At 48.6% G+C, this 22,319-nt stretch overlaps 1 protein-coding gene across 1 annotated transcript in view; it reads right to left on the bottom strand.

Annotated features, from left to right (window-relative positions):
- The window catches only part of CDH23 (cadherin related 23), a 177,989-nt gene that overhangs the window by 136,830 nt on the left and 18,840 nt on the right, over positions 1-22,319 (bottom strand). The window contains exons 3-5 of the mRNA XM_041427243.1: positions 7,026-7,168; positions 4,217-4,264; positions 3,937-4,029 (exon numbers count right to left, since the gene is read on the bottom strand). Coding sequence (XP_041283177.1) covers positions 3,937-4,029; positions 4,217-4,264; positions 7,026-7,168 — 284 coding nt within the window. The remainder of the gene's footprint in view (positions 1-3,936; positions 4,030-4,216; positions 4,265-7,025; positions 7,169-22,319) is intronic.

A 22,319-nucleotide genomic window follows, 5' to 3' on the forward strand; every position in this document is an offset into this window, starting at 1 on the left:
GCACATGAGCAGCTAACTAATGTACTACAGCAGCACCACGGGGCACAGCCACGGGCACGCACGTCCTCGCAAACTGGAAAGCCATAAAAGTCTATTACAGCGAATCAAACAGCAGCCAGCATGACAGCCATTAGCCTGAAATGAATACACGGGAACTTAATGAGCTCTGTCGAGGCCAGCTTGGTGAATTAAGTTGCCAATTCTAGCAGGATTCCCCTTCTCTTTGCAGACGTGGGAGCGCCCGCCCCGCCTGGCTGCCTCGTGACAAGCAGAGCACGGGGCGCCCTTGCCCAGACGGGACGGACGATTAGGCTGGAGCAATATCCCAATATCCCTCTCCTGGCCCCTGGCAGCTATTCTAGGGATGAGATCAGCACACAGCAAGCACAGAGGAGCAGTGCCACTCCAGCAGTCGAGCTGCTGTGGTGCATCCTCTCCATCCCTTCCCACACCGCAACCCGCAGCCTGTGCCCAAATAAATCCCCATTTGCACACCAAGCGGACCACGTAAAACACCAGGATGGGTATTTAGAGGCAGTATTGTTTTTAAAGGTCAGTTTACTTCGTGTTCCATTTATTTATGCACACTCTTCTTTTGACTTTCCAAGTGCCACACAATAGCAGCGAGGTTTAAATAGCCTTTCGGTCGCTGCTCCATTAGCTACGACAACTGCAAATCGATACATCCATTTATCTCAAAATTAAAAAGAGAAAAACCCTCATTAGCTGCCAAACCTGCACAGAGCCAGTCTATTGAAAACCACACTAGCCTCTCCTCTTGCTCCAAGCTCCAGCCCTCTTCATTCATCATGGGCAGACCCTTTGATTTGGGCTGGGTGCTCTCTGAGGTGGATTTTGATACCTGTGCCCTCGCTGCTCACCCTCAAGCTCTTTGGAGCATGGGGTGACCTGTCATCCCTCACCACGGCTGGGTCCCCTGCCACCTTTCCATGCCACATCACCTCCAGCTTCGAGTAGTCACGGGCAAGCAACAAGGAAAACTTGTGGCTCAGCACAGGTCTCCAAGCCAAGTGCACATCTCCTCCTTGAGAGCTGTGCCACCACACTCAGAAAAAGTTTATTGCTGACATCCCCCACGGCCTGCAGCCCTTGGTGGGGCCTCTGCAGGTGGTGAGACCCCCTCCCCTGCTCTCACAGTGCCTGGCAAAGCATGGCTCTCTCTCCCTGGCAGTAGAACAGGAGTGCCTCCAGGATGCTGGCGGAGCAAGGCGTTTGAGGCTCATTACCTCTGATCGGTGCCCTTGGTTAAAGATCACGGGCAGGAACTGGAAGCTGGCACACGCTGCCTTGTAATTAGATTAGGCCAACCTCCAGAAGAGCACAGCTCCCAAGGCCAAGTGCTGGGTGGCTGCACGGGGGGAACACCAGGTTTGCTGTACCCCAAACAGCCAGGCAGCGCTGGAAATCCTTCTCAGCAGACCCACAACTCACATGCATAGCATGTTATATTGTACAGAGAGGCTCTAAGGTTCAGCCTCTTCTTCTTTTATATTTTTTTTTTGGTCCAGATCACCTGCCTGCAGTTCCCCTTCCTCAGGCAGCACTAATTTTCTACATATGAGGGCATGGAGTGATAGGACACAGGGGAGTGGCATTCAGCTGAAAGAGAGGAGGTTTAAATTAGACATTGGGAAGAAATTCTTCCCTGGGAGGGTGGGGAGGCACAGGGTGCACAGGATGCCCGGAGAAGCTCTGGCTGACCCTGGATCCCTGTAAGTGTCGAAGGCCAGGCTGGAGCAATCAGTGGAAGGTGTCCCTGCCCATGGCAGGAGCTGAACTAGAGAAGCTTTAAGGCCCCTTACAGTCCAAACCATCCTGTGACTCTAAGATTCCATGATTCCAAGCCAGGACCTTCGCCCTCCCTGCTCCCCAAGCTGGGCACAGGTTAATATTGGAAATGGGGAAAACTCAAGCTTTGCAATATTGGCTCTTAGGATGGTGCCTTGTGAAGGTTGGCCTAGAACAGAGACTGGACAGAGCTAAATAATAAAATTGGGATTTATTAAAAGGATCTCCTCCACGGATGCACCTTGGGCAGCACAAGAGCCCAGCCAGGGCTGCACCCAGAATGAACCAAAATGGTCACAAAATGCACGACCACTCACAGGGTCTCTCGCTTTTATAAGTTCAGCTTCATTTGCATATTGGAGTTAATTGCCCAATTCCAGCTTTAGCCCCTGCAGTCCCATCCTGCTTGTTTTTCTCTCCTCCGTCCATGTTTGTGCTCTTGGGCCTGAGATTTGGATCATTTGTCCTTGGTGCCCAGCTAGAGCAGGAATTGTTTTGTCTCCCTGCTCTGTGCACAGAGCTCACCATCCCCTAAGAAGCCCAGACCCACACACTAAAGCAGCACAGAATGTGAAAAATATAAAAGCTAAAACCTGAGGCATCAAGGACAGAAGCCATCAGCAAGAACAGATGTAGCACAGATACTCCAGGTATATAAAAAAGTGATGCTTAACACAGCCCTGATTCCCAGGGGAGTCACAGAAACCCATTTCCATCTCTTCACGGAGCAGGTAACAGCAAAACCAGAGGTCAATCTGAGGGCAGGGGAGAGGAGTCTGTTCTCCTCCCATGCCACTGCCATTCCTTTTGCTTTGCAGACCTCTGCAGGCAGAGCATGACCTGGAGGAGCAGCAGCAAGGCATGACAGCCACCCGCCAGCTCCAGAGCCCCGAGCACGGGCAGGAGCAGGGGGCACCTGGTGGGGGTTTTGCCAAGCCATTTCTCCAGCCCTCGTGCTCTGAAGAGCAGCAGAAATGCCTCTGACCCAGTGTCACTCTCACGGGGAGGTTTCAGGTGACTTGGTGCAAAGCTGAGACTCCAGCTCCCAGCTCATACATCACGAGCAGCTCTAATGAAGAAACCTCATCCTCACAACAGAGGGATGGAGAGGGATCACAGCCCAGCATGGCAGGGCAGCAGCAGCAGGAATATTAAATACACCCTGGTAACACAATAGTTTGCACCTCTCAGTTACCAGAGCTGCTCCATTTCACACACACACAATGCACATGGGACCTCACCCACACCCCGAGGAAGAGTCTGGGAAAAACTGCCCTGGCACTGTGGTGCAAAAAGAGGTTTTCTCCACTGGAGGATGTCAAATGCTCTACTAACCCCCTGTTTCAAATGGAATATCCTCACCTTCTCCACCTGGCACCAGAAGCCACAGCTTAAAACCTAAATTCACATCAGACCTGTAAATTCCTGACCAAGTGAAGCTACAAGGTACAGAAGCTGTCCCTGATGGTTGAGCAGATGTCACCTCCCTTGCAGTGGCCAGCACAGAGAGCAGCAGAAGGTTGTGGAAACTCTGTCCTAGGGATATTCAACACTTGGCTGGATAAAGCCCTGAGCAATCTGACCTAACATGAAAATTCTCACTGGGTCAGTGGGAGCTTGGGCCAGATGATCTCCTGTGGCCCCTCCCCACCTATTTTATCCCAGGGACAACATGGGACCAGTCCTGCTATGGAGCTGTGGAAGGAAATCACCAGCCAGGGCAGAAGCCTTTGGGCAGCACTCTGCCAGAATTCAGGCATTTGGAGAAACACTTGGTCCTGCCTCAGATCACCGCTGTGATGAGAGCTGTGCATGCCCTCAGCTCCAAGGAAGACAACAAGACACAGATCCTCATTGACACTCATTTGCAAACTTCCCATTTGTCATGGGAAAGACGTCACCGAAGCACCACATCTCCTCTTCCACCTCCTTCCCCCAGCACCCCAAACACTTTGCTCCTGCCCATTTTCAGGCAGTAACTTCCAGAAGTTTCATTCTCCCGCAACCTGACGAGGCTCCAGGGCAAGAGGACAGCCCTGTGCATTGGTGGCCAGCTCCGTGGTGGCAACCAGAGAGCACGAGTGGCCACTGAGGGGAGAGGCAGAAGCCAGGCAGAGAGGGTCCTACCTCAGGGATGCGGACGCTGTAGGGCTGGTTGTGGAACTGTGGGGCGTTGTCGTTCACGTCTCCCACCTGGATGTTGACTGTCCCTTTGATCACCTGTGGGCCCAAGGACAACAGCAGGGTGTCAACTTTAGCTGTGGATTTAGAGCCTAAAAACCAGCTTGTGGCTGTGCTTTTGGGCTTTGGGCCAAGGGTGACCCCTCTCCCCTGGTGCAGGAGTGACCCACACCCCCTGCTCCCCTCCCTCCATGCTGCAGACAACGAAATGAGAAGTCACACTCACCCCTTGGCTGTCACTGACAGAAAATTCAACTGTGAATTCTGACTTAGTCTGAAAGGGAAAGAGAAGGAAAAAAACCCATAATTAAAGATATTGTAGCCTTTATCTGCAGATGGCAGGCTGAGGACTTTCAGCCAATGTCATTACACGCAAAATGCTTCCAGGACCTTCCAGAAGAGGAGAGGTGCTGGAGTGCCATTACCTGTACTGGGCAGAAAATGCTGGGGAATCTGAATGCCAGCAGGGCTCCTGTGTATCCCACAGGCACAGGAGATGCCCTGCCCCAGGGCTAAGGAACCCCCTCCCTGACTGGCAGCTGGGCACTTAAAACACGGCAAGATTTAGGGCTCGTGGCAATGCAACACAGTCTCAGTGAGGACCTCTAAATCCTGCTGCTGCTTTCCCAACTTCCCTATCACACAGCTGGGAATCCTGGGACAAGCCTGTGTAGTGAGAACTGACTGAAATGCCATGAAATTCCCACACAATTCCCTCTGCTCCTTCTTGCTTTAAGTGAATTAACAGCTTGCAATAGGGATCTATTCAAGTCACTGATGCTGGGGTGAGGAACAAGCGGGAAAGAGCAAATTTTTTTGGGATCAGGGCAGGGCGATATTGCTCATGGAGGCAGACCTTCTCTTCCTGACCCTTTTCTTCCCACCAGAAATCATTTTGCTCCTATTTTACCAAAGAATTGTGCAAAGATTGGGCTTGCACATCTATCTAGTACCTGCCCACCAGCTGGTGTTTCTTGTTCCCCTCCAGTCCTGGCAATCCCTTCCCAGCTCTGCTGTCCGTGCCCTGCCTGAGCTGCTGGAGCACAGCACCTCCATGTTTCCACAGCATCAGGCAGGAAAGGCTGGAAAAGGCAGCTTGAAGTGGCTCTCCATGCTGCAGCTCTGGTTGATTTGTTCCTAATGAGATGGGCTCAGGGACAGGCAGCAGCCAGCAGGAGCTCTGCTTGCACCGGGGTCGAAGTTCATCTCGGAGAAGCTCCCCACGGTGTGTACCCACTCCTGCTCCCACATTTCCATCCAGACAGCCAGGGAAAGCCCTTTCTAACTCCTGCCTTGGGGCAATGCTGGTAGGCAGAAGGAGGAGCTGAAATCCCCAGGAAGAGGAGATACTCTGCTCCCTGTGCCATCCCACTCTGCTGCATCCCTCCCTGCCTTTCAGCCCTCTTTTCCCCCTCCTCATCCACCAGGGACAACGCAATAGGGAAGAAAGGAAAAACAGGAGATAAGAAACAACCTGTTGAGCATTTAAATTTTAAAAACTCAATAAAATAATCAGAGGAAGCTTCCACATACCAACTGCTGTCTCTAAAATTATTTTAACACAATTCTTTAGCCTCAAGGTCTGCCATTTTTCGAGAAATCCGTTTTCCTTCTAATCTTCATAGGAGCACCAAAAAAAATCTTTTAAAATTCATTTTGCCTCTATACATTTACTCTTTCCTCTTTTTCTGTAGTCATCTTTTCCTGCATCATTTACCTTACTACAACTCCTTCCCCCTTCTTTCTCCTCCACAGTACAAGAATTCACCTCTTCCTTTCCCTTCCCACCACTTTTCCTGAGTGGCTTTCTCCCCCCTGACTTTTTGAACGCGTACATCCAGGCCAGTGCTCTCTGCTCCCAGCTTTGTGCCCATCTCCATCCCTTCCCTCTGACTGCTTCCTCCACCACACATTGTCACTTACACCTCTCTCACATCCTTTACACTTTCCCCGTATCCATTCTATCTCCCACGTACTTTGAGCCCCTGGGATCAGCTGAGCTCATCCACGCACCCAAGCTCTGCCCAGCTCCTTCTCTTCCCACCCTCCACACCATAAGACACCTAAAATCTATTGATCATTGGGCTTAAGGCTGGCATGGGAAGTATGGGGAAGCAGGAGGCATTTGGATGAGGGAAGATTTATGACTCACGCCAGCAGCTGTTGGCACGGCAAGGCGGAGGGGAGAGGGGTGAAGAAAAGCACTTTATTTTCCTAAAGTCTCGCTCTTAACACTGTGAAATTGGGTTTGGCCTTCCCCCCAGCCCCAGCCTGAGAGCACCCAGCACCCTGCTCCTCTGCATGCCAATGCCTGGCTGGCTCTGACTGGGAACACCGGAGGCGTGTTAATGGGTTTGATCTTCCCAAGGCTGCTGCTGGCCAAGGCAGCGCTAAACACAGGCAGCACAAGCACAGGGGAAATGAAGCACCTTGCCCAAATCACATCATATTTTCCCAGTCTTCCTGCTATCTCTTCCTCCTTGCTCCAGGAATGCAGAAAAGGCCAAGGTTTTAGCGAAGCAGGCACCTGGATGGGATTCCAGCCTTGCACACCAAAGCTGCCATTGAAAATTGGGGTGGTAAAATAGCTTTGAGGCAAGAATCTTGCCAAATTTAGCATCCAGCAGCCTGAATCCACAAGAGGATGAAAAGTCTTGATGAGATTGAATAAGCAGGGATACCTCACATCTCTTGACACGCTGTTCTAAATAGTAAAGGATTTAATTGGCATAGAGATTTAAAGAGGAAGCCTGCACATTTCCCTGACTGTGTCAGCAGCCTGGCTCCTTGGTAGATCACCTCCACGTATTAATTCCTTTACTTCCAGACCCACAGGTGTTATTCTAGCACCCAGGAAAACCAACAAGTCAGACGAAACCAGAGCAGGCTGTTCATTGCCCATGTCCCCACTGACCTGGAGAATGTGGACACACCCAGATTCCCAACTCCACCAGGGAGCAACACCCATCTCAGCTCTCACAGAGGATGGAGAGCCACCATTTCTCTGAGCAAAGGTGGTTTCTCCCCAGTTTTACCTCTCTGTCCAGGGGCTGTCTGAGCCACACCACTCCGGTGACGCTCTCCACGGCAAAGAAGCGACTGGCCTCCTCCCCGACCACCCCGAAGACAAGAGGGTCATTGTCCAGGTCCCGGGCCAGCAGCTGAGTTACTGAGGAACCTGGGAGACACAGAGAGGAAAGAAATCCTGAGCAAAATGAGGCAGAGAAGAAGAAACGCTGAAAACACGCAGCTTGCCAGAGAACAGAGGTCTGGGATCACGCCCACGGTGCTCCAGTGGCCCAAGGGGACCAGGCTGAGCATGGTCTGACTGTTCTGCCTGCACAGGTGGACTGAAGCACAGATCCTCTCCTTCCTTGCCTTTTTTAGAAGAGAAAGTCAGCCTGGTTCAGCCCTGGCACTGGAGATGGAGGATCCCGCCGGGTAAGCTCTGACCAGCCTCCCTCACCCTCTTCTTACAACTCCAAAAGCAGGGGACAGCCACCACCCCTGGAGCCTCATTTCAGTCCCACAAAAACCTCCTTGGATCATTCTGGGCCCCTCCATGACAGCTCTGGGCACATTCCCAGCCTGCCTGTTGTCCCACCCAGCTGCTCTCCGTGCCTTGCCCAGCAGGATGGGGGAGAAAACAGGAGGAAAAAAGCTGCTGGATGGGGATAAGGATGGGACATTCCCTAGGCTGCCTGGCCTTAAGGATGGGGGGATGAGGATGAGACTTCTCCTTGGCCACATGGATTTGAGGATGGGGGGGACAGTCTCTGTGAGCCACCATGCCCCCAGATCTCCTGGCCAAGGAGAAGAGATGCCCGAATTTCATCCCTCTGGGAAGGTGAGGGAAGCTCCAGCAGAGCAGAGGGCAAAAGCAGCAGCACAATTTGGAGAGCCGAGCGAGCTGGGCAATTCCCAATCGATTGGTGAGACATCAATCATGGCTGAAATAATGGAAAAAGCCAATATGAGATTCCATTAATAAAGAATTAAATGATAGGAACATAATTAATGCCAGTCAACACGATTTTATGGAAAATAGAGCTTGTCAAACAAACCTGATTTTATTCTTTGATGAGAGTACAACTTTGGCAGATAAAGAAGAAATAATAGATTTCTGTAAGGCATTTGCCTTCGCCCTGAGTGACTTTGTGATTAAAAATTTAATGCCCTAGGACACCAGTGAAGAACATTTTGAGGGAGAACCCAGCTGGCCTGGCAGGTCCCAAGGCCACCAACCTCACTGGGGACATAACAGTGGGATGTAAAATTGCTGTTGGTGCAAGCCCAGGTGACAGCATGGCCCATAACAGGGAGGACCCAGCAGCCAGGTGAAGCCCTTGGAAATTTGGACTCTTTTGGGAGAAATTTATTTTTTAGCCCTGCTCCAAGCATGCAAGGAGCCATTCCACACCCTGCCTGGGAAGCCACAGGGCTCTTGGGGAAGTCAGGAGTGGCTTTTAGGCTAAAAAGCTGCTTGTGCCAAGGCTGCAAAGCTACAAGCTGCTTGCCTGGCTGCATCACCTTCAAGACTGGACACAAGAGGAAGCCACAAAATTTCAAGAGCTGGCAGAAATGCTTTTCCTTTTAAAAAAGAAAGGCTCTAAAAGCTTGAACTGCCTCATCTATGACTAAGAAGAGTGAGATGACTCAGGCCATCTCGAGCACATCCACGGAGAGGACAAAATGCGATACTGAGCAATGAGCAAGAAAGCACAGCAAGACTCAGTGCCCAAACCCAGACAAATTCCTGTTTGGAGGAGGAATAGCAGTTGTTTTAAAAGGAGCAGCAAGAATTAACCACTGGGGAAAAAAAAACATTCCTCCCACCAACAGGAGCAAGTGAGTGATGGGTCACAACCAAAGGCATTTTGGATAAAGACAAAAATGAGTGGCTTTATCCCAGCCTGCGATCAGAGTGCTCATCTGCCACGTCCTCACCTCTTCAGTGCAGCCAGCCCCAAGGATACCAAGCCCCGACATTTTCTCAAGTCTTGTATTCCTGATATAAAACAAGGCAGCAGCTTGATTTTGGGCTGGAGGAGGTTCAAAGCCATCCTTAGCAAAGGTTTCTTTGCCCCAAGGAGAAAAGAAGACAGACTCCATGGCTGGAAAAGCCAGTAACAAGGACAAAATAAATCCAGGATCATGGCTCTTTATTCTGCCCAGTTTTTTCTAATAGGAGAACAGCTTTCCACCTTTACATCCCATTCAAAAACCCCACATCAACAGGTCATCATTTCCCTCCAGAACAGCAAATACTTCAAAAGGTCTTGACTGCACATCTTTGGAAGGAAAAGGATCTTAAAATTCCTGCTGAACAGGAAAACCATGTCCCACCCAGTTTTGATCATATTCGTGGCTTGTGTGTTGCTAACCCAGTTGTAGCAATAAATAAATAACTAAATCAACAAGCATTTAATATTTAACTCTTCTCTCTCTGCACTGCAACTACCTGCATCTGTCAGGGAATTGAGTTCCTAAATTCAGGACAACCTGGAGAAGGAGGCAGGGCATTTCTGGGCAGAGCACATCATCACAGCTCCATGTTCCTCCTGCCAGTCTTTGGAGTAGGATCCGTGGAAAACAGCACTCTGAGCTCGACCACCCTCCTCCCCAAAAGGAGCAAAACTGACAGACTCCTCATCTTCTCTGTGCTTTGATTTGTTAGAAACGAGAAACTTCATTAGAGGTTAGACAGGGATAGCTCAGAAGCAGTGTGAGCAGAGAAAAATCCCATCTTAAATAAACCCTTAAATAAATGAGGCCCCAAACCATAGAAGCTCTTTCCCCCTTCCCCTTATCTCCCAGTCAGGCAGAAATCACCATCCTACTTTCATAACACCTTGTTCAGGGAAAAATAAAAAGTCTTACACATGTATAAAACACAAAAATAACAAATAAATAGAAGATAAGAAGAAACCCTGCCCTGAAATGAGAAATGAGACTTCACAATGGCTTTGCTTCAAGTTTTTTTCCAAGTTTTACCCCTAAGTTTAGGAGTGTGGTATTAGAGCTTCACCACTTTAACCACCACGACGAAAGTTTGTTCAGGATCCCTTCCATTGATTTTTTCTGCACCAATTTACTGTATTTATTGATTTTCTCCTATTTTTTCCCCCATCATCAGGAAGCCTGGACAGGGCATGCAGAGCCAGAACTGCAGCACATCTGTCAGAAGCCCCTCTCAGGGCTCTCCCAAAGGAAAACACCTTCCATCTCTCCCCAGCTCGTGCTGGAGATACTGCTCAAGCATCCTCCAGCCCCAGCACCAACCTGGCCCCAGCAAGGGCTGAGGGAGCAGGGACAAATTATCTTCCTGCAGCACAAAGTTATGGGCTCCATTTGTTTCCTCTCAGGAATCAGACAGGGCAGTTAAGTGTCTTGATTCCACCAGATAATCAGAATTTATCTTGTCTCCCTTTGCCTCCTTTCTCTCAATCACAGCTACTTCTCCCTCTTTCTCACACATACACAGATTTTCTTCTTTCTCCAAGTGTTGAACTTTGATTGACCTCAGGAGCTTTTTTTTTCTTCTTTTTGCTGTTGTTTTCTTCCTGATCAGATTTTATTATATGTTTTTTGTAGGTTTGGCTGATTTAGAGGGGCACTTTTGCATCCCATTGAGGAAGCCTGGTCTCAGCACCTCACCTGCAGCTGTAAACATCTGCATTTTTCTTGCCCTTCCACTTTGCCAAGGAGGAAAGTGGGAAAAGGGGCTGCACCCCACCAACTCATCTCCACTGGTTCTGCTTTCAGGAGGAGGATGAAAAGGGAGAAAAAACAAACTCAGTATCTGGAAGGATCCTAGAGCTCCTGGGAGGTTTTGGAAAGTGCAGAGCCCCAGGGCCAGGGAAAGAGCCAGATGCTGACCCAGGCCAGCAGGAAGGGCTGGGCTGGGATGGAGGGCACAGAAGGGGCAGGTTTCTAATTAATTGCCTAATAAGCTTCTCTTTTAAGAGGTCTGATTCATACCCATGTGGAGTTAATAGGAATTCCTGCGATGGCTTTTGGACTCAAGACTTGAGGCATCAGCTCTGCTTTAATATGAAAAGCATTTTAATCCTGATTTTAACATTTAATCCTGATTTTAACAACAAGTTTCTCCTCGGCTCATCATCCTCACTCCTCCCGAGCTCTGGGTCATTTGTGTGGGCACAGCCACCACATTTTGGCTTCTCCACCAAGGCCACAAGCTGGCACAGGGAGCCAACCCCTCAGCCATTCTTCAACTCCTTCAACCAGCAGAAAATCAGTTAAAAATCATTTCAGTACCCCCACCTTACACAAAGGCCACCACCACACTTAACTTCCCGAAGTAAAACTTCCACCACATTTCCCTGGCTCCCCTTCTTCCCTGTGAGGGAGGTGGGACATCCCAGTCCCATTCCATTCCCCCAGCAGCCCTGCCTTCCTGCCCCAGTCACCCCAGCACAGCCTCTCCAATTAGCCCAGTTCATCACAGCAGGCTGGCCCCTCACATGGGATTTGATGGATTTGATCTTGAAATTCCAGCCCTGTTCTTCTCATTTGTCACCTGCTCCCTTTTCTTTGCCTATAATTCATTTTCTCTTTCACCTCTCAGAAAATAAAAATAAATAAAAAAATAAAAAGGAGGAATAGAAAGGTCTTCTGGAGATGCTTTCCCCAAGATTTTGAAAAGAAAAGATGAAATGCCACTATTTCTGTGCTGCTCAGCAATCTCTGAGCAATGAGAGGGAAAGAAAAGGATGGTGACTCCCTGGCCAAGGAAGTAAAGTAAAATCCAGTTTCAAGCAGGAGGTCACAGGAAGTGGGAGCTGCTCCCACATTTGGAATGAGGCTTCCTCAGTTTCAGAAAACCCCTGATGTGGAGGGGACAATGCCAGTGTGGGAGGGCAACCAAAGCACAGCAGGGCTCAGGACATCTCTTGCAGGCTCCAGGGTGTGGTAGGTGGGTAATGCCATGGCTGGCTCTCATAATTAAAAGGCAAATATCCTGTATATCTGTTAAGAGAAGTTCTATAGGTTTAGAGTTATGTTTTACCCCCTTGTGCTGTTATCAGTGGGTGGCCTGGGTTTGGGACATTTGGGAGTGTGGGATTGTCACCATGGCAGCCCCTGCCCTCCAATCAAGATTGAAGGAAGTAAAACTCCATCACTGGACAGCGAAGGAGTCGACGGACAGAACTTTGGGAGAGGCAGAATGGTTAAAAGGTGAAACCTGCATTGTGTGGGTGAGCTCATGGTGGGAAAAATCCTCTGATTTTAAAAGGCAAATATCCTGTATACCTGTTAAGAGAAGTTTTATAGACTTATAGTTATGTTTTACCCCTTTGTGTTGTTATTGGGGGGGCCTGGGTTTGGGACATTTGGTTTGTTATTATGGCAACAGCTGCCCTCCAACCAAGATTTAAGGAAGCAAAACCATCACTGGACAGTGAAGGAGTTGATTGACAGAACTTTGGGAGGGGCTAAAGGGTTAAAAGGTGAAGTCTCCCTTGTGTGGATGAGCACATGGTGGCAAAAATCCTCTGCTCCCAGCACTGTAATATTTTCTCTCTTCAGTATCCTGTTGTATTTTTTATAAGATTTTAATAAACCTTTAATTTTTTTTTTTAAGTGAGGATCATTTCTCACCAGGGCCTCTCCACGTCTATCCCTGCATTCCCTGGGTGAACCAGAACAGTAAATCTCCTGCCATGCTGAGCTTAAACCCTTGCTAGTATCAGCCAGCTATGCTCAGGGGCACCTCAAAGCACATCCCAGCTCCACGGGTGAGCCACTCACCCCCTGATCCCAAGCCTCTCTCCCAAAGCAAGTGTCTGGTAGCTCATTCCATAAGCACAACCTCAACAGATCCTCCCTGACCTCCTTCTCACAATGGGCTCGACCACTTGAGCCAAAACTTTCCAGAAGGACTTGGCCAGGGAAGTTTCCACTCCTAAAATTCAACCGAGCTCAGCGTTACACGTTTCTCTTTCCAGGCCCTCCACTCCAACTCCTGCACTGCAGAGCCAAAAGGGCAGGCAGACACCAGCACCTCTTAGAAAACCCTCTCACAATAAATAAACGAGAGAAGACCAATTTGTGCCATCAGAAAAAGTAAGGTTTTTTTCACCAATGGTGTGAGGAAAAAGCCTTGGACCAGCTGGTCCAGGAGCCACAAGCTGCTGTCATGTATGGGAGGGAAAGGAGCCAAACACAGAGGTGACAGCAAAGAGGGAAAACAAATCTGTGCAGTCAAAACCATTTCTGAGAGAGTGTGTCAAGCTGGGAAGCGAAAAGCACGGCAGAAGAGTTTCTCCTGGTTCCTCAGATGCTGCGAGACAGAGCCTGTAATTTCCCTGCTGCGTTTGGTTATTGGAGAGGGGAGTCAGTGTGGAGGCAGAATCCGTAAGCAGAGCTGACAGCCAGTGGGTAAACCTCAGAGAGAGGCACTGCCTGCCCCGCCTCCCGCTCTCAGAGTGTGCAAAAGGGTGTTCAAAGCTGTTTAAAAGGGCTTTTAAGGCTGTTTAAGACAGAGCAGCGGCAAAGAAGAGCCGAGCGTTCCCATTTACAGAGGGCTCCTCTGGTTTGCTCAGAACCGATCGCTTTGGTTAACTTTACAACACAAATGAGGAGAGGAAAAACACAAAAATATCAATGGCATATTGAAGTTTCTTCATGTTATCATTAAAATAAACAGAACTCCTGAGGCTCTCCTGGCAGATGCTGGGCATGCAGACCCTGGCTGCTGCCATCCTTCCCATCAAAGTCAACACCTACACTGACATGGGCAAGACAGAGTAAAAATGCCCTCCATCAGCCTTCAGCAGTCTTAAAGCAGCACAGGTACCACACAAGCCCTGCAAACCCACTTTTGAACACATGGCTTCGTGCTGGTGCTGTGTCTCTGCAGGGCATGGAAAAGCTGAGGGAGTTGGGGCCGTTCAGCCTAGAGAAGAGAAGCTCCAGGAAGACTTTAGAGTCCCTTGCAGGGCCTGAGGGGCTCCAAGAGAGCTGAGAGGAACTTGGGACAAAGGCATGGAGGGACAGGACAGGGGGAATGGCTTCCCACTGACAGAGGGTGGTTTAGATGGGATATTGGGAAGAAATTCTTCCCTGTGAGGGTGGGCAGGCCTGGCACAGAGGAGCTGTGGCTGCCCCTGGATCCCTGGCAGTGTCCCAGGCCAGGCTGGATGGGGCTTGGAGCAAACTGGGATAGTGGAAGGTGTCCCTGACATGGCAGGAGGTGGAACTGGGTGATCTTTGAGGTCTCTCCTAACCCAAACCATCCCAGGATTCCAGGGATGGAGATGACATCCTTAGCTCCATCACTGGCACCTCCTTGGACTGGAGGCAGGGTTTATGAACCAAAACTCTCCAGCCAGGCTGGGCTATTGCCAAAATCACTGATGCACCTTAGCATTGCTGTGGTATCTCCAAACCTGCCTGGAAAAAAGGGAATCAAAAAATGCTCATCCCTGGGCATCCCCCTGACCAGCAGCACCCCAGGAATTTCTCCCTGCCTGCTCCAGCTGGGAACCAGCAATTCCTGCCTTCCCCTCACTACAAACCCCTGGGATCATGAAGAACATGGAGAATTTTTGAAAACTGAAAGGGCTTTTGTCTCCTTTTGTCTGGGAAGGAATAGGCTGCTCCAGCATGAAAGAGGGAAGTAAATAAAATCAAATAAAACACCAAAACACCCAGGAGATAAAAAAAGAAGCACGTGTAAAAGGAGGGGTTTGGGTCTGTTAAGATATTTCTGGTGAAAAAAGGGTTCCAGCACTTGGGAAAAAAAAAATAAAAAAAACAAACCTTAAAAATAATTTCCTCTCCAAACTGCCTGGGTGCCTCATAATTACCAAGAATGATCACAGACCCATTCATTTGATCCTAAAATTAATACATCATGTTCAGAACGATATAGCATTAATTTATCACAAGATTTATGAAACTTGTACTTTTTTTCTAATGAGTTTTATGCAAATTCTGCTCCATCCATTGTTTGCACCCTTTTTTAAAAAAAAAGTTCCCTTGCAGAAGCTGCTCTGTCAGAAAGTCTCATTCACTTTTATTGATATCTGTCCTTCTCTCCTCATCCCCACAACAGGAGGGGGAAGGAGAGGAGCTGGCTCCAGCCTGGATGGGATCCTGTTCCCACCAGGTGAACCATTCAAGGCACTAATTTTAAAAGAAATTAACTGGTGGTTCACTCACACCTTTGTCTGAGAAGGGTCAGAGAACAACAAGAGCAGCAGGGAATTGGGAAATTAAAGTATTTGGACTTCCCGGAGTAGAAAGTCTGTGTTTGGTAAACTTGGAGAGTAAATACCAACGGTGGGAGGGAGGGAAGCACTAGCACTGAGCATCATGGGGTCATAAAGGGGGAAATCCCACGAGATTAATTTAATTTTTTATGGTAGAGCTGTGAATGTGCAAGATGTCCCATCAACTCAGGAAAGCACTTGGTCTAACACCTTACAAATCCTGAATTTTCCTGGAGACAGGGCAGTCCTCAGGAGCACATCCAAGATGGTCCAAAACAGGCAGGACCACTTCCAACTCAAGCAGGAATGTGTATTTCATTCCTGAGCACTGCCAGCTGGAAATCAGACTGAGATCTCCAGCAGCACCCACCCCTCTCCCAGCAGGCTGGGGAGAGGGAATCCTGGAAAAACCCTGAATATCAGGGGGATCCTGGAAAAACCCTAAGTATCAGGGGCAGCCTCGCTCCTCAGAGCTGCCTTCATGTGACTGCTAACAACTATTTGGTGACTACTAACAACTGTTTGTGAGTCACACAGAGGGGTGGGAGGAGGCAGGATGAACTGGAAGAGCAAAGGAAAACATAAATCTGGGGTTAGCAGAAACATCCCAGCATTGCCTGCCTTTTAAAACTGCCCTAGAAAAGCTGACAGCACACCCATCCTGGCGTAGCCCCAGCAGCACTGGCTACATGAGATCCAAACCCCAATTTTGGCAGCTCTGAAGGCAAAATGCATCCCCTCTGTGTGGCCAAGACTTCCATGAGCGCTGCTCCAAGTCCATGCCTGTCTCCAAACAAACCAAACACGGTACAGCCTCCCCACTGACTCCTCCAGGAAAGCCTGGCTAATGCAGCCTTGATTAACAGATCTGACACAAAGTTGAAACACTAAATCCATACAATATCCTTTTCTAATTAACTTTTGAAATCATGAACCCAGAAAGGACAGGGAGTGTTTCTTTTGTTCCTTCCTGCTTTCTTCCCAACTCCCTCCAAAAATGTTCATTTTTTTTTTTAACTAACTTAGATCAAAGGAAACCCTGTAACAGGCAGAGGGCAGAGACCAGAGGATGCAGCCCTTGAGCTCAGTGCTTCTCTTTGGCCTTCCCTCACTTTCTAGAAAGAACACCAGGGCAAACAGGAGAAGAGCAGAACCCCAGAAATCGATTTAATGAGGTGCTTTGCTACTTGGTGTAAATAAATGATTTATGAGTAAGGCGACACGTGCGGTGTTTTGCATTTTAGCCAGGCAAGGTAACATAGCTTTGCGTTAATTAGAAAAGAGAAGCTGTTCTGCAATTAATATGAGGTGGGAGATAAAGCTCGTTAGGTTGCAATGCCCACGGAGCAGGTCTCCCAGGACTGCTGGACACCTCTGGGGTGTCAGACACCCCAGATCCATAAGGCAGGCACTTTAGCAATGCTAATGGAGAATTCACAGGATGCTGTGGGTTCCTAGGGACTTCCAAAAGCCTTCTAATCCAAACCTCCTGCCAAGGGACATCTTCAACCAGACCAGGCTCCTCAGAGCCCTGTCCAACCTGACCTAGGGATAAAACAAGATGCGTTGCCACACTCACTGTAAAAAAACCCTTGCTTATACTTAATCTAAACCAACTCCCAGCTTAAAGCCATTACCCCTTTTCCCACTGCAACAGGCCCTGCTGAAAGCCCCTCTGCTGAACTGCTTCCTCCACCAGCAGCCCTGTCAGGCTGAGGAGCTGATCGACATGAATGGAGAAGGGAAGGAAAAAAAGCCGACAACAAAACAAACCCGTCAGCAAATTACACTCGTGCGAGTGAAGGGGATTCATTCACGTCTTGTTTGAAATCTCATCTGCGCCTCACAAAAGCTGAACCATCCCCGAGGCTCTCAGCCTCACAGGGAATACAAACCCTTCTCGTGCCACAGCTTTTGCCCAGCTGCTCTGCTCTCTGAATGGCTCAGGGGAACAAAAATACAGCCATCCTCAGCCCAGATAGCACAGGGCGTTGTCGCTGTGATATTTTATGAAAATCCTTTCGCTAGGATTTTCTCCTGAGAAGCCTCAGAAAAGAAACTTAGACAATAACTATCTGATGGTCTGGAGATGGTTTACCAAGAGGTGCATCTCTGACTGGTCTCATGTGAATTGTCTTTACTTGATGGCCAACCATGGTCCAGCTGTGTCAAGGCTCTGAGCAGTCATGAGTTTTTATTATTCATTCCTTTCCTAGACTTGTGATGTATTCTTTTCTCTCTATAGTTTAGTATAGCTTTAGTATAGCATTTTTTAAATATAATATAATAACATAATATAATAAATCAGCCTTCTAAGAAATATGGAGTCAGATTCATCTCTTCCCTCATCCTGGGACCCACAAACACATCGATAGGGTGTTTTGCTCCCAAGCAGGATGGGGATGAGCATCCAAGTCCCAAAGGCAGAGGAAGTGGTGCCAGCGGTCAGGTTTTGTCTGCAGATAGTATAGCTTTAGTATAGCAGTTTTTAAATATAATATAATAACATAATATAATAAATCAGCCTTCTAAGAAATATGGAGTCAGATTCATCTCTTCCCTCATCCTGGGACCCACAAACACATCGATAGGGTGTTTTGCTCCCAAGCAGGATGGGGATGAGCATCCAAGTCCCAAAGGCAGAGGAAGTGGTGCCAGCGGTCAGGTTTTGTCTGCAGATCTCAGATCCATGAGTAAACCGGCCTTGGGCTGTCACCGTAACTCTCTGAGGTTTCAAAACATGTGCTAGGTGATTAATTCTGCCTCGTTGTAATGGAGATGCAGTGAAATCCCTTCCTGATTTATCTCTCCCAGGTTGAGTTAGTACCTCCTGATCTCCAAGATATGGCTGCAGTAAAAGCAGGACTTGAGCAACGGGGCAGGAATCACAAACATAAGGCAGCCAGTTTTGGAAAGGTTACATTCCCTGCTCCTCTTCCTCCTTGCATCACAGAGTTGTGGCAGGATTTGAGTTGCAAGGGACCTTAAGGACCACTTTGTTCCAACCTCTCTGCCACGGGTGGGGACACCTTCCACTATCCCAAATTGCTCCAAGCCCTGTCCAGCCTAGCCTTGGACACTTCCAGGGATGGGGCAGCCACAACGAAAGCAACAAAACCTTTGAGAGAACCAAGACAAACAACCTTGAGATGACAAACACTCATCTCAAGGAAAACACTCAAAAATCCCATTTAGGGTTAGAGAAAGGGAACAGGATTTGCCTAGATCTCTCTCCTGTGTTTGGACGGAGAAGAGACATTGGGCAGCACCGGTCTAAGGACAGCAGGATTGAATTGTCTGAACTGCACGTACAGGGTTAAACAGTAGAACAAGTCCAGGTCTTTGCCTTGGTCCTGAGTCATGCTGGACGTTGATTCCTCCATTCCCTGTACCTCTGAATGGTATCCAGGGCCTCGGAAGTCTCTCCTCAAAGGTGACAAACACATGCAGCCCATCAACCCAAGTCCTCCAGGCACAACCCAGCTCCTCGGGGCTGGCCACAGCTCCGACGGAGAACTTCCTCCCGTGCCTCGCTCTTTGTCCCTCTGAAATGCCAAAGAGGAGGTGGGGGGACACTTGGCAGGTGGTGCCTGGGTGTGTGAGGCAGAAGCTTATCTGCAGCCCCGCCAGGGCACGCAGTAAATTGCTTGTTGATAAATGAGGCTATTTAGGAGCCACTGGTTATTAATGACGCCGACGTGCGGAGACATTTATGAGCGGCCCCACGTCCCATTGTCCCCTCCCTGTGAGTAATGGGGCACCTCATCTACAGGGCTTCTCAACCAGCTTGGCCTGCTCAACAACAGGAACAAAACAAGGCCCAGGGAAATGGATGGAGAGCACAGCACCGATGACTCCAGTGTGCTGATAAAGCCAAGCTCCTCAGGGAGAAGTCGGGCAAAGCTCCAGTCTTTAGATGGAATTAAACCTAACCCAGCGAGCAAGGCTCTCCCACTCATCCCTGTGAGCTCCCACCAGCCACACAGTGCTCCCAGTCTATGGTCCTGTGCAGCAAACCCACCCCAAAACCAGGGAAGAGCCACACCACAGCAGCCTGAGCTGCGAGCAGCAGCAGTGCAGCTGTACTGCAACCCTGGAGCACAGCAAGGCTGATCTCTGCCGAAGCCCCGGAGGCTTTCACAGGGCCACTGCCTCACTTTGGACGTCACAGATGTCTAAACGTGGCCAAGAGGACAATGAGTGAGAAAGAAAGAGGCTGTTTATTGCAAGAGGAAACCTTGGAACAGAGCTCCACAGTGCCTGGTGGGAGAGCGAGGCAGAGCGTGCGAGCACACAGCTGTAAACTTGTTTCTGAGTTAATATACCCACGAGTGTTTTTCTTTTCCTATGAAAGCACACTCTTCTGCAAACAAACATCTGGAGAGCTCTGTTACAGCTGGACCATTATCCCCAGTGACTGGAGCATTCAATTAATTTAGCCTTTCTCATTTGTGAGTTGTCTGCAAATAGACTCGGGTTTGCAGGGATCTATTTGTTATTTGAATATATCCAGTGAATGGTTTATTAAAAACATATTTCAGGCACAGGATTTCTCACTAATTGCTCCTACAACTGTCGCTCTGAGTGCTGGCAACTGGCAGCTCACCCCACAAAAATGGTCACCGTGGTCAGGGGGGAATGCCTTTGCACTTTGATGGAATGTAATCTACCTCTGGAAAGAGCTTTCCGAGGGGTTGTGGAGGCACCTGCACAAAAACACATCCTCACACAAAACACACAGCATCCAGCCTGCCTCAGCTTCCCAAAAAAGCACACAACAGCTGGTCCAGTGCTGTAATAGAGATGGACAAAGGCTTGTTTCTTCGCGTAGAATAGCTGAATCTTTATTTATTTTTATATGGCATTTTTATTTTTATATGGTATTTTTTATTTTTATATGGTTATGGTTTATTTTTATATGGCATTAGAAGGTACTGTGTTTGAATTTAATAGGTCAGCGAATTATTGAAACCCAGTTTATTGGTTGGTAATGGTTAGTGTACATGTTTATTAATTTTTTTTTCTTTCTAGATAAGTTTATTTTTTTTTCCCCACCATTTCTCATGGGACAGACTTTTTATTAATATAGGTGTAAACTGTTTCCTCACAAGAATACATTGTTATGCAAACTGATTTTTATTCTTATTCTTCTGAACTCACAGGAAATTCTTAGGCTAGTTGCTAGCTTAGCTGAAATAGCAAGGTCTGATTTTATAAGGCTTTTCTAAGGTTTTACTTATATGTACCAGTCCAGAAATTGTCACAAAGAGAGCCAGAATTAACTGACTTTAGGCAGAACACCCTCAAAAGCATCTCTCAGTCACTTCCACAGCACCTTGCAATATTCCACGGGGCTCCTGATGCAGGATGCTCCCTGCCCAGGTGCCCCCTTTGTCCCAGAGCTCCAGGAAACCCTTGCTGCAGGAGTTTGACCACAGCAGCCAGAGAGAGCAGGGTGAAAGGGAGGCACTGAAGGGTTATTTCCAAAACTGATGCAAACCCTTGGGCGTGCAACAAGCCCAGACTCCTGGACAGGGCACTACAGATTGTAGGCTGTGCAGTATGTCTGAAATCACAAATCCTCCTGCAGGAGCAGCTCTCACCTTCTGCTAGACAGGACAGGGGGAAATGGCTTTAAACTGCCAGAGGGCAGGGTTAGAGGGGATATTGGGAAGAAATTCTTCCCTGGGAGGGTTTTGTATTTGCAGGGTGCCCTGATGAAGGAAGGAATGATGAATCTGACTCCACGTTCTCAGAAGGCTAATTTATTATTTCATGATACTGTATTATATTAAAGAATACTAAACTAAAGAATGCAGAAAGGATACTTACAGAAGGCTAAAAAGATAATAATGAAACTCGTGACTCTCTCCAGAGTCTGACACAGCTTGACCCTGACTGGCCAATAAGTCAAAACAATTCACAGCAGAGACCAATGAAACAATCACCTGTTGGATAGACAATCTCCAAACACATTCCAAAGGAGCACAACACAGGAGAAGCAAATGAGATAAGGATTGTTTTCCTTTTTCTTTGAGGCTTCTCAGCTTCCCAGGAGAGAAATCCTGGGCAAAGGGATTTTTCAGAGAATGTGAATGCCTCAGGAGGGTGGACAGGGCTGGCACAGGGTGCCCAGAGCAGCTGTGGCTGCCCCTGGATCCCTGGAAGTGCCCAAGGCCAGGCTAGACAGGACTTGGAGCAGCCTGGGACAGTGGATTCCTGGCTGGAATGAGATGTCCTAACCCAAACCATTTTAGGATTTTGTGATTCCCCTGGCCAAGGTGACCTGTGAGAGCCTGGCTGCTCTTTCTGCAGGCTGGGTCAGAGCTGCAAGGGGTGCCTGAGCCTGCACAGCCCTCCTCACCCGATGTCCACATCAGCCAGTGCTCAAAAAAACCTTCCTCAGTCAGACGTAAAACCAGATCACATTTAAAAATCCAAACTGAACACAAAACTCCATGCTAAATCCCAGCTGCTGTCTTGTTTGAAAGCAAAAAGAAAGCAATCACTGAGGTTTCACAGACTGTTCTAAAAGTGGAAATTTATGAAGAGAAAAGTGATCCAATAAGTCCCAGTTTTAGGCTTTTTTTCTTTCAATTGCTCGGAATGAAGAGTTTCAGAGCTTCTCTTTCTCCTGAAGCACTGATTGAGGGAGAAATGGGTATTGACCACCAAACTCAGCATCTCCCTGCTGCACGTACAGACCAGAGACTCCCGTGACCCAACAGATGTCACACACATCCATTTTTTTCCAGCCCCTTTGGAGCAGCAGCCTCCAGCTCCTGTGCAAACCCAGCCTCTTCTAGAGCTGAACCCTTCCAGTTCTATTGAACCATTTCTTGGATGAAGACAACCCACCCTACTTTTTCCACCCAAAACTGATTTCCACACTGAATCCACATCAGCCACTCGGCCCCCTGGCTCCACTGCAGGACCTTATGGGTCTCCCTAAAGGAGTCCTGGAGCATCACAGCTGAGAGATGAGAGATCCCACAGCCCTGGGGACACTGACCCACAGGCTGCCAATCCCCATGGGATGAGACACAGCTAAAAACCCCAAAATAAATTCAGTCCACCAATCCAACAACA

This window comes from Onychostruthus taczanowskii, unplaced genomic scaffold, assembly GCF_017590055.1.
Source record: "Onychostruthus taczanowskii isolate IOZ18803 unplaced genomic scaffold, ASM1759005v1 scaffold98, whole genome shotgun sequence".
NCBI lineage: Eukaryota > Metazoa > Chordata > Aves > Passeriformes > Passeridae > Onychostruthus > Onychostruthus taczanowskii.